Source organism: Polyodon spathula, chromosome 2, assembly GCF_017654505.1.
Source record: "Polyodon spathula isolate WHYD16114869_AA chromosome 2, ASM1765450v1, whole genome shotgun sequence".
Taxonomy (NCBI): domain Eukaryota; kingdom Metazoa; phylum Chordata; class Actinopteri; order Acipenseriformes; family Polyodontidae; genus Polyodon; species Polyodon spathula.
In genome coordinates, this window is record NC_054535.1 from 91,921,337 (window position 1) to 91,934,624 (window position 13,288).

The 13,288-nt window shown below is 36.3% G+C and overlaps 1 protein-coding gene across 5 annotated transcripts in view; it reads left to right on the forward strand.

Annotated features, from left to right (window-relative positions):
- The window catches only part of dym (dymeclin), a 186,001-nt gene that overhangs the window by 988 nt on the left and 171,725 nt on the right, over positions 1 to 13,288 (forward strand). For 3 of the 5 annotated variants that reach the window (XM_041234531.1, XM_041234554.1, XM_041234547.1), the window contains exons 2-4: positions 5,116 to 5,312; positions 9,223 to 9,275; positions 10,335 to 10,428. In XM_041234531.1, the coding sequence (XP_041090465.1) occupies positions 5,173 to 5,312; positions 9,223 to 9,275; positions 10,335 to 10,428 (287 nt within the window). In that variant the 5' untranslated portion in view covers positions 5,116 to 5,172. Of the gene's footprint in view, positions 1 to 5,115; positions 5,313 to 9,222; positions 9,276 to 10,334; positions 10,429 to 13,288 lie in introns of those variants that run through there. The other 2 variants (XM_041234539.1, XM_041234560.1) reach the window with 2 other exon arrangements.

Here is a 13,288-nt window from a genome sequence, read left to right on the forward strand (position 1 = left end):
TTGTTGCAGTTCTGTGTTATTATTACATGTTCAGCAAGAAATGTGTGTGTAGAGAGAGAGAGAGAGCGAGAGCGATAGAGCTAGAGAGAAGAAAATGCTTCTTAATGACATTTATTATTGCTTTTGGTTCACTTAGTTTTGAAGCACATTTTAGATGTTATAGTAACCAGAAGAAACAGTTGGCAAAAAAAGTATTTGGCCAGGTAAGCAATTGTCAAGAAACAAGATGTTTGCTTAGCCAGGTACAAAACTTCAGTTGACATGGTAAACTTGCAGTAATACAATGTAGAAACAGGAGAATGCATGTTTTCATCTCACATTTTGCCCTACTGTACTCTGGGAGAAAGTGCCCAAACTGAAAACTGCAGTGTCTTGAGGGAGTTTATTTACATATAACACAACTGTAAAGCATGCAATACAAACATAAACTTCTTAGTAAAATTATTTGACAGATACCTTCAATGGGGAATGTAACAAGCAAAAAGTAATTAAACCTATGGAATGTATCTATCTTCAAACTGTAAATTATATATTTTTGGGGTTAAAAGTGTAAAGAGCAACTAGCTTCTAATTTAATGTAATTGCCCCCATGTCTTTTTGTGATGTTTTCAATTGTGGTTCTGAATTCTGAAAACTAGATTTTTTTTTATTTTCTGCGTCTGAATTTTCATGGCTTTGAACTTGCTTTGCACTTGTCTTGATAGTTCAGACAGCCTAGCACTGGATCAGACTCATCATTCCGTTGAAAACATGACAAGTTCACAGACAAGCAGAGAGACAAATGATAATACCATAATATTGGATTAACAGAAGCCAGAACCAGTAATTTCATGATGTGATCAAAACATGCTGGCTGTGATACATGCGATGGCCCAGATGGCTGCTTGTATGATGCATAATAAGATCAAATGATCATTTAATGATGGACTATTTTATTAAAGCTGAAATTTAAATGATAGGGAAAGTCTGTGTTTATACACACTTATTATTCATTCAAGAACCATTTGGTAAACAACAATGAACTACAGCAAGTGCTTTTGGTCTTACCACTGTACAAACAATACTTACCTCTGTTAAAATACGATATGTTAAGAAACTATCATCTATACCCAATTAGTCATTATGTCCATATATATATATATATAATAAATACAATAACAATGACAGTACTCAACAGAATAAAAGCAGATTGATTTGTCAACACTTGAAAACAGGGCTGGGGTATTCAGCTGTCACATTTCTGTAGTAGGTTGATGTCCATAGGAGATAAGCATGAATTTGCTTTTCATATTTATAGGTGGGTGTAAATGAATTGAAAATCCGACCCACCTCCTCGTTTTATAGCTGACCAGGTTAAACATCTACATTCTAGAACTTTTATAGGCAACGATTGGCATTGGTTTATTTTTTTCACAGCCTTCAGTTTAAGGAATGGCGCAAGCGTGGTCAATAATGTTAACACTTCTCATCATAAATGTTTAACTCAGGTTGGCTTGACTTCTTTCTATTCCTTAAGGATATTATCTTCAAGTATTGCTCATCCTTGTTAGACAGTTTCTTGGGTCTTTCAGTCCTGGGTTTGTCAATTACAGGTGATGTTTCTCTGTACTTGTTGACTATGCTTCAGATACCACACCTTGAAAATTTAGTGATGAGAGCTAGTAATTTAATTAATTCCTTAATTGTTTTTAAAAAAATCTTAGTTTGCATTAGTAATGTAATTTACAAAAAAATCACATGTAGAATTCACACTAGTGATGTGCAGTTTGATTCTTTTTACTGACTTGGTTAGTTTGATTGAGTTCAATTTAGTGAATCAATTCAAAATATTTGTTTATTTGATTCACTGATGCAAAGCAAATACATCTGGCTGAATTACTTGGTTATGAAAATGTGTTTGAACAGAACATGCCCAGAAATGATTGATTGTCTGGGTAGTTTTCTCCGTAGGATTTTTACAAAAATGTAGTATTTTCTTAAAAAAAAACAAAAAACTTTTAACTCACATTTCATTTTTGCAGTCGCCTAATTTAAAGTTGTGCTTATGTTATTTTCTCAACTAGTTTAACAGGAATGCACTGACAGATTTTTTTTTTCCAGCATAAAAATGAATAACTAGTGCCGAATGTACTCTGATAGCAAGTAAATTTTTGTTGCTAAGCAGTCAGCATCTTCAGGGGATTCTCATGAAGATCACCCATCTGCATCTCAGCCATCTACTTCTGAATGTACGAGTACTACAGTGACTGAAGCAGTTGCAAGCAGTAGTAATGCAGAAAAACGCAAATGAAAAATAAGTTCTTATAATTTTGAATGGGAGATGAAGTATCATAAATTCCATATTTTCAAAATCCATTGATGGAAATGTCAGGTCTCCTTTTAATTTGTTCAAGCAAATTGGCTTCATCACTCACTGCCGTTGTCATATTCACTTTGACAAAAAAGAAAAAGTTAGAGAGCTAATTTAATGTAATTTTGTAAATGTTCTGTATTAATTAAATTATAGCTTCATGAATCCAGAGGTTCCCTGGTTCCCACCTCCATTAGGACTCTTGAAACAGGCATATCGTTTTAGACTGAAAATACTCAATCCGACCACATCAACCCTGTACGTTTTTGCACAGGGTGTGAAGCACACAGAGATTCTGAGCTGCTTAAATTCTGCAAAGCAAGGTCACATGTCTGGAATCATTTCCTAATCTAAAAAAGAATTAACAATATAAAAAAAAAACCCAGCTTTCTCTCACTCGAGGTTCGGTGTTCAGAAGTGGAATGTGGGTAAAAGTGAAAAGAGAAAACATTTGCTACCTGTGCTGGATTTTAAACCAGCATGATACTTGTTTGTTTTGGCCATCGTGCCATTTTATTTGTGTATCTCTTGTTTGTTTCAACCTTTTGATTTAATAAAGAAACAAGTGCATTTGCGTCTTGCTCCTCAGTACTTGCCTGTTGTGTTAATCCATTAATTTCCTTGTCTGACATTGCCAACAAGCCATCCTTACCACAGTAGGCTGTCCCGCTGCAATAGCTTGTGTACTAATTGAGACATTGAAACTTGTATTCTGTGTCTTTGACACTTTCCATCAAAACCATTATCAAAATACAGTATCAGTTCACAAAAAGATATTCCACAGAAACTTTGCTAAGGCTACATCACTTGGGTTAGAAGCATGTTTGCAGTACAAAAATGCAAAGGCAAAACGGAGGTGATTTTTTAGTAAAGTAGAAGTGAATGGAATACTCAAATGTGAGGCTAGGTGAGGAAGCTGAGTAGTACTGAGACTTGTTTTGTACAGGATGTAGCAGTTGTGTATACAGTAATTGTGATGTTTGTGCTGTAGAATAACAGGAATGTTGTCAATACTGTAATGTACATAAACCTCAAAACCGGTACACCAACACCTCTTCATGATAAGCACATCTACCAGTGTTTTTTATTAGATGTTCCCCAACATCACTGACCTGGTTTTTTCCCACCAATTTTCTCCTGGTTTTCAATGGTAAAAATAAGCATCAAAATTCCCAGGAAATTCTGAAAAAAATTAAAAACAGAAAATGAAGAACCCTAATAAACTTCTGGGACTGAAGCAGACAGGTCATCTTCAGGATGGAGTTATCCCACCTGTTTAACCTGTGCAATGTTCAGCTGTAACCTAGACAGAGCAATGTTTTAATTATCCCCTTGTTAATGAGGAGAATGAGTAGAGGGAAATAAAAGATGTTAAAACGCTGATCTACATGTTTTTCATCTCCATTACTATTTTAGACCTGGTCTGATATTTTTTGTTATATTCACTACAGGTTTCACAGGTTATTTGAGTTTTCTTTGATCCCTCCCATGTCTTGTGGGGCCCACTAGCAAGCCAAAGAAAGAGAACTGAAATTCCTTGTAGTTTATTCTAAAATGTTATAAATAACTTGAAATCTGCAACTTTGTAAGAGCTGAGAACAATTAAAAAGGTCTAATTAACCTAATTATTAGTTCAATTAAGGGATTAGTTAAGTAATTTACAGCTCAGTTGGAATGAAAACCAGAAGACACGGGTCTCGAGGACGGGGTTGAAAACCACTGAATTAAACAATTTCTAGAACAAGGTTGGAACAAAGACCTGGAGTGGAAGGGCCAACTTTGGACACCCCTGCCTAAAAGAGTAAGTAGTGACGTTCCAAAAAATATAGCGTTACACGTCCCCATGTGTTGTTACTGTTTAAATAATGTACCTCTACTTTTGACACTTAGTGCACATTTTGTAAAGAGCATTGAAAGAGGCTTTAAAGTTATAAGTGTAAAAAGTTTTCAGATTAATTTTTTTTTTAAATGTATATTATTGAAACAGTTATAGCAACGCGTGGGGACGTATAGCTCTATATTTTGCAGAACCCCACTACTAGGTCTTTAAATCTCATATTTATAATATCTTTCTAAAAACTGAGATGTTAAAAATAGGCTTTGAGAAAATATAGGATTTATTTATTCATTCAGAAAAAAAACTTTATAGCTTTATGCTAGGATAGCATCCTGTACCCAACAAGAAATATGTATCTACCTTATTGTATACACTATATTGAAATTTTAAACTAAATATTTAATATAATATTGTAAGTAATCATTTGTGATGCAAGTGAGTGGCTAAATCTTCACTGTCCACAGAGAATATAAACAAAATGTATTGTCAGTTTTATTTTTCAAAAAAGTCTATTTTAAAGATTTTTTACAGAACAGTTCAAACCAAAAAGTTTTCAAAGAAAAATTCTGGGGTATATATTTTTATATATCAAAAAAAAAAAGTATATATATATATATATATATATATATATATATATATATATATATATATATATATATATAAACAAAGGCTCTTCTCCAAGGGGGACTGAAGTCGACAAGAGGGCAGTAAAAAAAAAAAAAAGGTTTGTGGACCTGAATTTATGATGCATTCAAACTTTTTTTGTTGTTGTTGTTTTAAACGTTCCTAACATACTGTAATCCCTGCTGTTTGCCTGCAAAATGTTGAAGTAATCTATTGATCAGAAACTGGATGTTGTATTGCTCGAGTGTCTTATACCTGTTACAAACTGCATCAGTTAATCATTCTTCCTTCCTTGATTTCTCAGCAGCCCCTGCATTCAGGAAATGAAGGTGTGAAAGCACTTTCGCATTGTGACTCGGAGATGGGAGCCAAGGCCAGCCACGTGAGCGAAGTGTCAGAAAACGAGAACCTGAGAAAGTTGATAGGCACAGAGTCAATATCAGAAAATGACCCTTTCTGGAATCAGCTTATCTCATTTTCCTTCACAAGTCCCACAAACAGGTAAGCTTAGTGGAATTAAAGAGTAATTCTTACAAAGGTTGAGAGTCATTAAAGCATTTTTATGTCCTACAGTTGGCTTGAAAGCTGATAGTTGATAAAGTGCCCTTTAAAAATAAATAAATAAAAAATGTATTCCCCCCACTCCCTACCAAACTCTACGTCAAAATATTGTAAATTAGGTAACGACTTTATAACAGTACAGAGAGCTGCTTACAGACTTGAGAAGTACTATGTTTTCATGATGATATTTATGCCCATTTCTTATGATATGTATTATATACATGCATTGGATTTAGGTGGTGAGCCGATTTATTTATTTATTTATTTATTAAAAGATACTAACAACTCTAATTTGGTATTTATAGCCATGGAGGAGGCTATGTACAATAGCATACTACAAGCATCTTTGATTAGGCTTTTTGCAGTGTTAGAAAGACAGTGGGGCTGGAAGGAATCTGGTTTAGCAGATGGACTCCATTTAAGTATGTCTGAACTTCTATGCCAGTAATGAGGTATAACTAGCTTGGTTAGTCTGAGCCTGGCTCCGATATGTGTTTTATAATGTAATGTTTTTATTTGTCAGAACAGTATACTGTAATGTCAATTTATTGCCATGGGTACTAAACACTGTGTACTGTGTGTCTCTAGAAGTCTCATTGCATAAACATCCCAAGAATAACATATTCCGCTGCAGAGCTTTCCCACACGGCACATGAAAACACGAGCCTGGCTCTTGCATGTTTCTCCAGCATGCTCAGGATTAGCCACTTGACACCAATAGTAATATATCACTAACCGTTCAGCAAAATTCCATGGGTGGAGAACATTAGCTCTAACCCAAAACAAACAGATCTGTTTGCTAACTGCTGGCTAATGATTCACTCTTATCGAATCTTGCAATCTAATATACTGAATACGCAGAATCTACTACTGGCTATCTGCAGTGCTCAAAGTAAGCTTTTTATTTTAGGTGCCAGCAGGCTCCTATTTTTTTTCTTTATGACGCCTGCCAGCGGGAACTAAGATCGCTACGTTGGTGTCAGAAGTGGACGCAGGTACCCCGGTACGCACTTGGCGGACTGTAGCCTGGTGAACAAGTCTGGGGCGGACTTGAGGCTGGCAGGGGAGAGTGTAGCGTGCACGGGGGAAGGCAGCAGCAGGGCTGGTAGGTGACGTAATCACATACAAAAAAGATAAGCAAAATTTGCGCTCTTTTCAAAGGTGCGGGCTCTTTTGTACAGCGGTATCGGCGCTGTGCTTTAGTGCTAGAGGTCCCAGGTTCGCGCCCGCCCTGCGTCTGTGTGTGGATTGCCTCGCCTTGTGTGAGGCGCCCACGTAGTAAGCTGATAAATAATGTACATCTTCTTATGGCAGCGGATCCAATAATATCTAAGATTAGAAGGCCTTTGAGAACCACTGCACCGGCAGCAGCAGGCTCCTATGGATGCCTTGTCTAGCTCTGTTTTAGCTCTCAGAAGCAAAACGAAAATGTAAACAAAACAGTACAATGGCCTTTCATTCCCTTTCCTGTGTTTTTGTTTTCTGGTAACGCTTTCCAAGAAAAACTGATAAAGCTTTTCAGCATGGGCATGTAAGGTAACAATCTGTTTCAGTAAGTAAAAAAAAAATATATATATTTTGGGATACTTTACCTTTTAATATATAGTATTTTTGTGTCTTCTTTTTTTCCCAGCAACCTAGTAGAAAAGAAGGATTTTTGGATACTACAAACTGGCACACAGTCTGGTCCTTAAAGATTGAATGCCTACAGTAGTTTAAACAGCAATGTGTTTTGTTATTTCACCTTACAGGGTACTGTGCAGGAGTAATAACCACATATCCTAGTTTGCCACAATACAAAATACAGAAATTCTCAGATTTAAAAAGAAAAAGTTGCATTATTCTGCAATTTAAGATAAAGGCTAAACTTGAGCCCCATTATAAGATAGACAAACAGTACTGTTGAATAACAATTAACACATGAAGTATTTATTGGTACACTTTTAAATTCTAAGGAAGATACAAGCTCACCAGTGCCTTAAATCAATAATATAAACAAACTTGTCATATTTTACTTTAAACATTACAAATACTTCTATGTAGTAATAATAAAAAACTACAAATACTACTCGTACTAGTTTATCTCCGAATTAGCCTTTCTTATCTGGATGGCTATTTCCAATCTGCTTGAATATGTGTCCTAGAGGCAGTGGTACATACACGATTATCTGGCAATTGCTGTGTTCATTTAAAGCAGAAAGACCTGACACAGCTAGTCCAACAGGGGGCAGAGTAGCTCCACTAAAGAGAAGCCAAGTTTTCCTTTTTCTTTGACTGGTAAACTGATGTGATTAATGTTGAATCCTCGGTAGAATAGTCTGATTTCGCACCACATCCATATTTTTCTTAACAGTTATTTTTATTCATTTTCAAATGTTTCTCCCAATTTTTGAAATATCCAATTATTATTCAACCTGGCTCACTGCTGCAACCCCCAAACTAACTTGGGCGAGACAAACACAAGCACTTGTGTCCTCCGAAACGGGTGCCATCCGCAGTCTGCTTTTTTTCCTTCTGCAAGCCCGCCGTGCAGCCATATCCAGAACTTGCGGCACTCGGGAGCCCCAGCACAGCCTTATTAAACTGCCTTTATATTTATGGTCCCCCCAGCTGTGCAAAGTGTATAACATTCAATGAAAAGGATACACCTCATAAACTAGACACTGTTCTGATTAACAGTGCAGACAGCCCTGGAGAAGGCCAGAAGATGATCATTTCTTGATAATTGAATCAGTGGGCTTGACATGCAGAGACGTGTCTGTGTGGTCTACTGGTGTTAATTTGATGTACTAATGGTGCATTTGTACAATAGAATGCTTCAGTATGTGTGTTCTGTTAGGTTTCCTTTTCAGTTTTTTTAAATAATTAAAGAAAAAAAATCATAGTTTACTTTTTCTACATTTTTAAATGCTCAATTTGATCGGCGCCTTACCTCTGCAACCCCACCCACTGTTCAGGAAGACTGAAGATCAACAGGCAACCTTCCTTCCCACTGCCGAGCCAATCGCCTCTTTTATCCAGCCAAACGTAAGCAACGAATGTCACCAAGCTGCTGAACCCTGGGAAGTCTCCTTCTGAACTTGTCTGCCTGGCCAGTAGGGGTCACTGAAGCACGGTTTGAGATGAACAGTGTCACCAACAAAAAACAATATTTGTATGCATTTATGCACAATACATATCAATTACATAAAACTGTAAAGCATGGTGGTCTGGGACAATTTGGAGTTTTAAAGGAGCTAGACATATAATGACTAAAATGTACAATTTGGAGTTTTAAAGGCGCTAGACATATAATGACTTAAAAGTACAGCATGACTAGTTTGGGGAGTTAATACAGCAGTATAATCCTTTGTAGACCTTACTGGTATTTAATTACGTGTTGATGGTAAATTGGGTGACAAGGTAAGTTGAATAGCCATCCAAAGCTCCAGCAGGAACTTGGTTTACAACAGCTAATTGAAGTTTGAAGGGTGAAACGAAACTTAATAAATTAAATGACAATCTTATTGAAGATATTGGTAAAGACTTTTAGTCCTAAATGTTTGTCATTTAATTTATTACGTTTATTTTAGTATTTCTAAATTGAGTACTATTGATAGTTTAATAGTTATGGTAAGTTTAATAGTAAGGAAACAGAACTTGCCCTCAAGTGATGTATATGCTGTTATTTATTTACCCCTTTTGTAAAATGGAAAGAAAAAATGATTCTCCTAAAATGTTTGGAATTAACATGGAAATACATGTATGACCTCTTAACAGTTATATGTGAACACCCTAAAATGGTGAGACTTCATTGAAGGTTAATGGATAAAATGAAACTCAGCCTGACCGTGATTTCTTTCTTTTGCAGTGCGGACACAAAGCTTTTGGAGGAAACAACTGTCTTACTTTCTAAGGCCCTAAGTATGTGTTTTTTTATTATATTTTATTCTTCACTTTTTCACTTCGCTGACCTCCATCACAGTTACTGACACTTTGTACAACACTTTTTTTTACATCCCCATACAAAGTTATGATACTCTAGTCTGCACCAAATATGTGATATACATTGTTGTAATTGAGTCTGTTTAACGAAAGATGTTAAAGGTTTAAATACAAGCAACATATAAATACTGTATATAATTCATATTCTACTATATTTTTTAACAAATTATTGAACTTTCCTGGCTTGCAGTCCCTCATGACTGAGGACCCCCAGTCAATGATTCCAATTTTGGTGTCAAGGTATTCAGCGTTAAAATGTATGTAAACTAATGAATCCCCAGCTATGGGATCAGTGCTTTGTCAGATAATCAGGATTGTTTGTGAGAAAATGTTACTGCATGTATGATGGAGCCCATTTTGAGAATTGCTGCATGGAATCGCACATTAATATTAATCTTTCCCAGTCCCAGCACTGATTTAGATCTACATTTGTACTTGGATTGTTTAATTCCTGTTTTTTAAATTATTTTTTATTTATTGTATTATTATTTTCTTCCGTTACCCGAATGGCAAATACAGTGAGTAGGTTCCCACAGATTAGCTGCCAGCCTGTGTTCACTTTCTTTCAACAGTTAGGTTGCTGAGAAGTATATTTATGCCTACTTGTAATGAAGGAAATCACTGCACCCTCAGAGTTACATTTCCGTATAGGGCATGCAGTGGCACAGTGGAGGGGTATTATTGAGTAAACTCGCTCAGCAGCCCACTCACTGGTGCCAGCTCTGTAGGGAACTAGTCCCCGGTGCTGTCAGTCTGTCACGAGTGGTGTGTGTTTTTTGTTATCACATTCTTGCAAGTACAGCATTCTGAATATGCTGATTTTTATCATTAGTTAGAAGCCCTCTGAGCTGTGCATTGCACTATTATTTTCTGTTAAGAGCTGACGCCTTCCTGCAGTTTTTGATTTTAAGTTCGTTTGATTTATTTGTTTGAATTTTTTTTTATTTATTTATTTTTTGCTCTGCTCTCTTTCATTAGTTGAGAACAATCCAAGGACAGGAAACTTCGGAGCCCTTGTGAGAATTTTCCTTAGCAGAACCAAAGAGCTGAAAATCTCAACAGAATGCCAAGAGTAAGTAACGCATGTCTCATTTACAAAGATGTCCCAGGGTGGCAGGCACAAGCACACATTTCATCTGGTTTTGTTCCTTTAAATGTTTCTGTTATGAGTTTACATAAAATTAAAAAAAAATAATAATCTACTCAGTTTGAAATACCCAATCTGTATGCCCCCGAGGAGCCCTGTCCAAACAGCCTCTTTTTCGTTCTTCTAACTTCCTCTTTATGTGTGTACATTTTTCTGTTGTTCCAATTTACTAAAACATGCAGTTTGAACTCCCTGCATAATAAGTACCAGTACTGAACCACCCACTGTAACCACTGGGGGAAAAAAAAGGTTAAAAACCTAATTGCAGTAAGTAAAGAACAATATAGCTAAACAGTAAGCTCCAGTTTTATAAGGTACACAACAATTTACTTACATATTTTGAGATGATTGTGTCACTTTTAGTGTTTAAAAGCCTACAGGTAATTAACCAAATGATCATGTAGTGTCTCGTGCCTTTCCCAGAGAGGGTGGATGCCTCTTTGTAATTTTATTATAAAATGTGTTCACTGGGAAGTCCCAGTTTAGTCATCTGGTCTCATTTTCTGTCAAGACCTGGTTGACACAGGCAGACAGTTGTTACATAATCATTCAAGCATTAAACTGTAGTAGTTGCATCAACATAAATATTTACATGTATTTATTGTAATAGGAAAAGTACTGGAATTTGTTGCACCATTCTCTCTAGAGCAATCACTGAATGTACAAACTGTTCTGAGTCTGTCAGAAGTCCCTTAAAGAAAACAACACAAATATTTAGTTTCTGGTAAAAAAAAAAAACATTTTAGACTGTTGACTTGAAGACGAGGGTTGAAAGATATAGCATCTTGCAGCTAATCACCTGTATTTTGAACTATGTTGGAATGAATAACTTCATTTGTAGTGATCTTAGCAGTGTAAGAGGAGGGTCTATGGGAGTGGGAAGGGGCCAGTTTATACATCTAATTTCCTGACATTTCACAAAAACAGAAAAGACACATTAGCTTCTGCATTACTAACCGGTTGAGAGACAATTAAGCAAAACGTGTTGTAGAATTGTGGTAGTCCGCATCAGCACTAGACACATAGGCTCCTAAACTGCAGGTTCAATCTATACCACATGTGAGATTCAGAAACAGGCATGTGACAAAAAGCTTAAATAATACAGTGAAATACACTCCTTTTTAAAAATGAATGAATTGAAGCACACTTGTATAGCAACAGTGATAGTTATTGGTTATTAGATTAATAGTACCTTCCATGTGTGCGAAGCCTGGCAGTTGGCACCAAGCATAGAAATGTGGGTGAATTGTTTCTTTTGCTTTTGTATCTTCTCTTCCTTTTCTTTCTTCCGTGTATTCGCTTCCGTGTTGTACAGTGTTATTTTTGTACATTTAATAATGTGCCCCCTTAAGGTCCAAAAATGTTATGGTCACTTTAGATCCATTTTCATGGGTGATCTCATAATGGTGAAGGTTATGTTGGCTGGGGCAGGTTCTCCTAATCATATTTAAGTGACCTGATGAATCCAGGCAGAGACTTCAGTGGGCTCCAGGGTTCAGTAGCTTGGAAACATGTGGTGCTTAGGGTCGCATAGTTGATCTTCAAATTGGGTTGAAAAGCAGATTGAAATGCTGAACATAAAAACATATGGAAGAAAAAAAAGACTATCCTTGATGTTGGTGTTGGCAGGATATCAAAACATTATATCTTTCTTCAGAAAATAACCTGTAGTTACCTACAGAGTGTGGGACAAGGAAAATGAACAGATGTGGAAATAGTTTAAACTTTTGTTTCTATAAGATATAGTCAATAACTTCCAGGCAATGAGTAAGAAGTTTAGCACACCCGGTTGAACTCTAGCTATTTCAAAGTTGTTGTTGGCCTGTGGCATCCTCCACCAGTTTCCTCCTTGCCCGGCTGCTCAGTTTGGAGGGATGGCCTGATCTAGGCAGTGTCTGGGTGGTATAGTGCACCTTCCATTTCTTGATGATTGAGTAGACTGTGCTCACAGGGTTATTCAGAGACTTTGATGGTTTTTTTGTACCCTTCTCCTGATCTGTGCTTTTCAGTGACTTTATCCCTGACTTGCTTTGAAAGCTCCTCGGTCTTCGTGGTTGAGTCTTTGCTTGAAATTCACTACCTGACCAAGGGACCTCACAGAGACAGGTGTTTTTATTCTGAAATCATGAGAACCACTAATATTGCTCACAGATAGAGGCCTTTCAACAAATTGTGTGGCTCGTTAAGGTCATTTTGTGCACCTGAATTAATTTAGGTTTACCACAGCAAAGGGTTTGAATACTTACGCAATCATGACTTTTCCATTTTTATTTCATATTAATTATCTATTTGCGTCTTTTTGTTTTTGCTTTGAATGTGTGGAGTAGGTTGTGTATATAACACATATTAATTCCCACTTCAACATGTCATGACTGCAAGCTTTAAAACAACAAAATGTGAAAACTGTGAGAGGGTCTGAATACAGTGCCTTGCAAAAGTATATAAAACACAGCAGCTGTCAAAACTACAGATGTGAGGACTGGAAACTAATGCTGAGTTTTTTTTTAAATGTTGTTTTGTGAGACTAAGCTGACCTGTAAGAGGAACTTTTCTTTACCTCAGTTTCCACTTGTCACCTGAATATCTTTTTGGTCTTGAAATCTTGTATATTTTATATACTGGTAGATATTCAGCTGATCATATTAAGCCTCCCAAACAAAATCTTTGTTATTCAAATTGTCAATCATAAATTATTTGAAAACATTTAAACTAAAGAGAATATAATGGAGCTCTTAGCAATGGTCTGAGCTAGCTATGGACAATACAAAAAAATCGTAATTTTTAC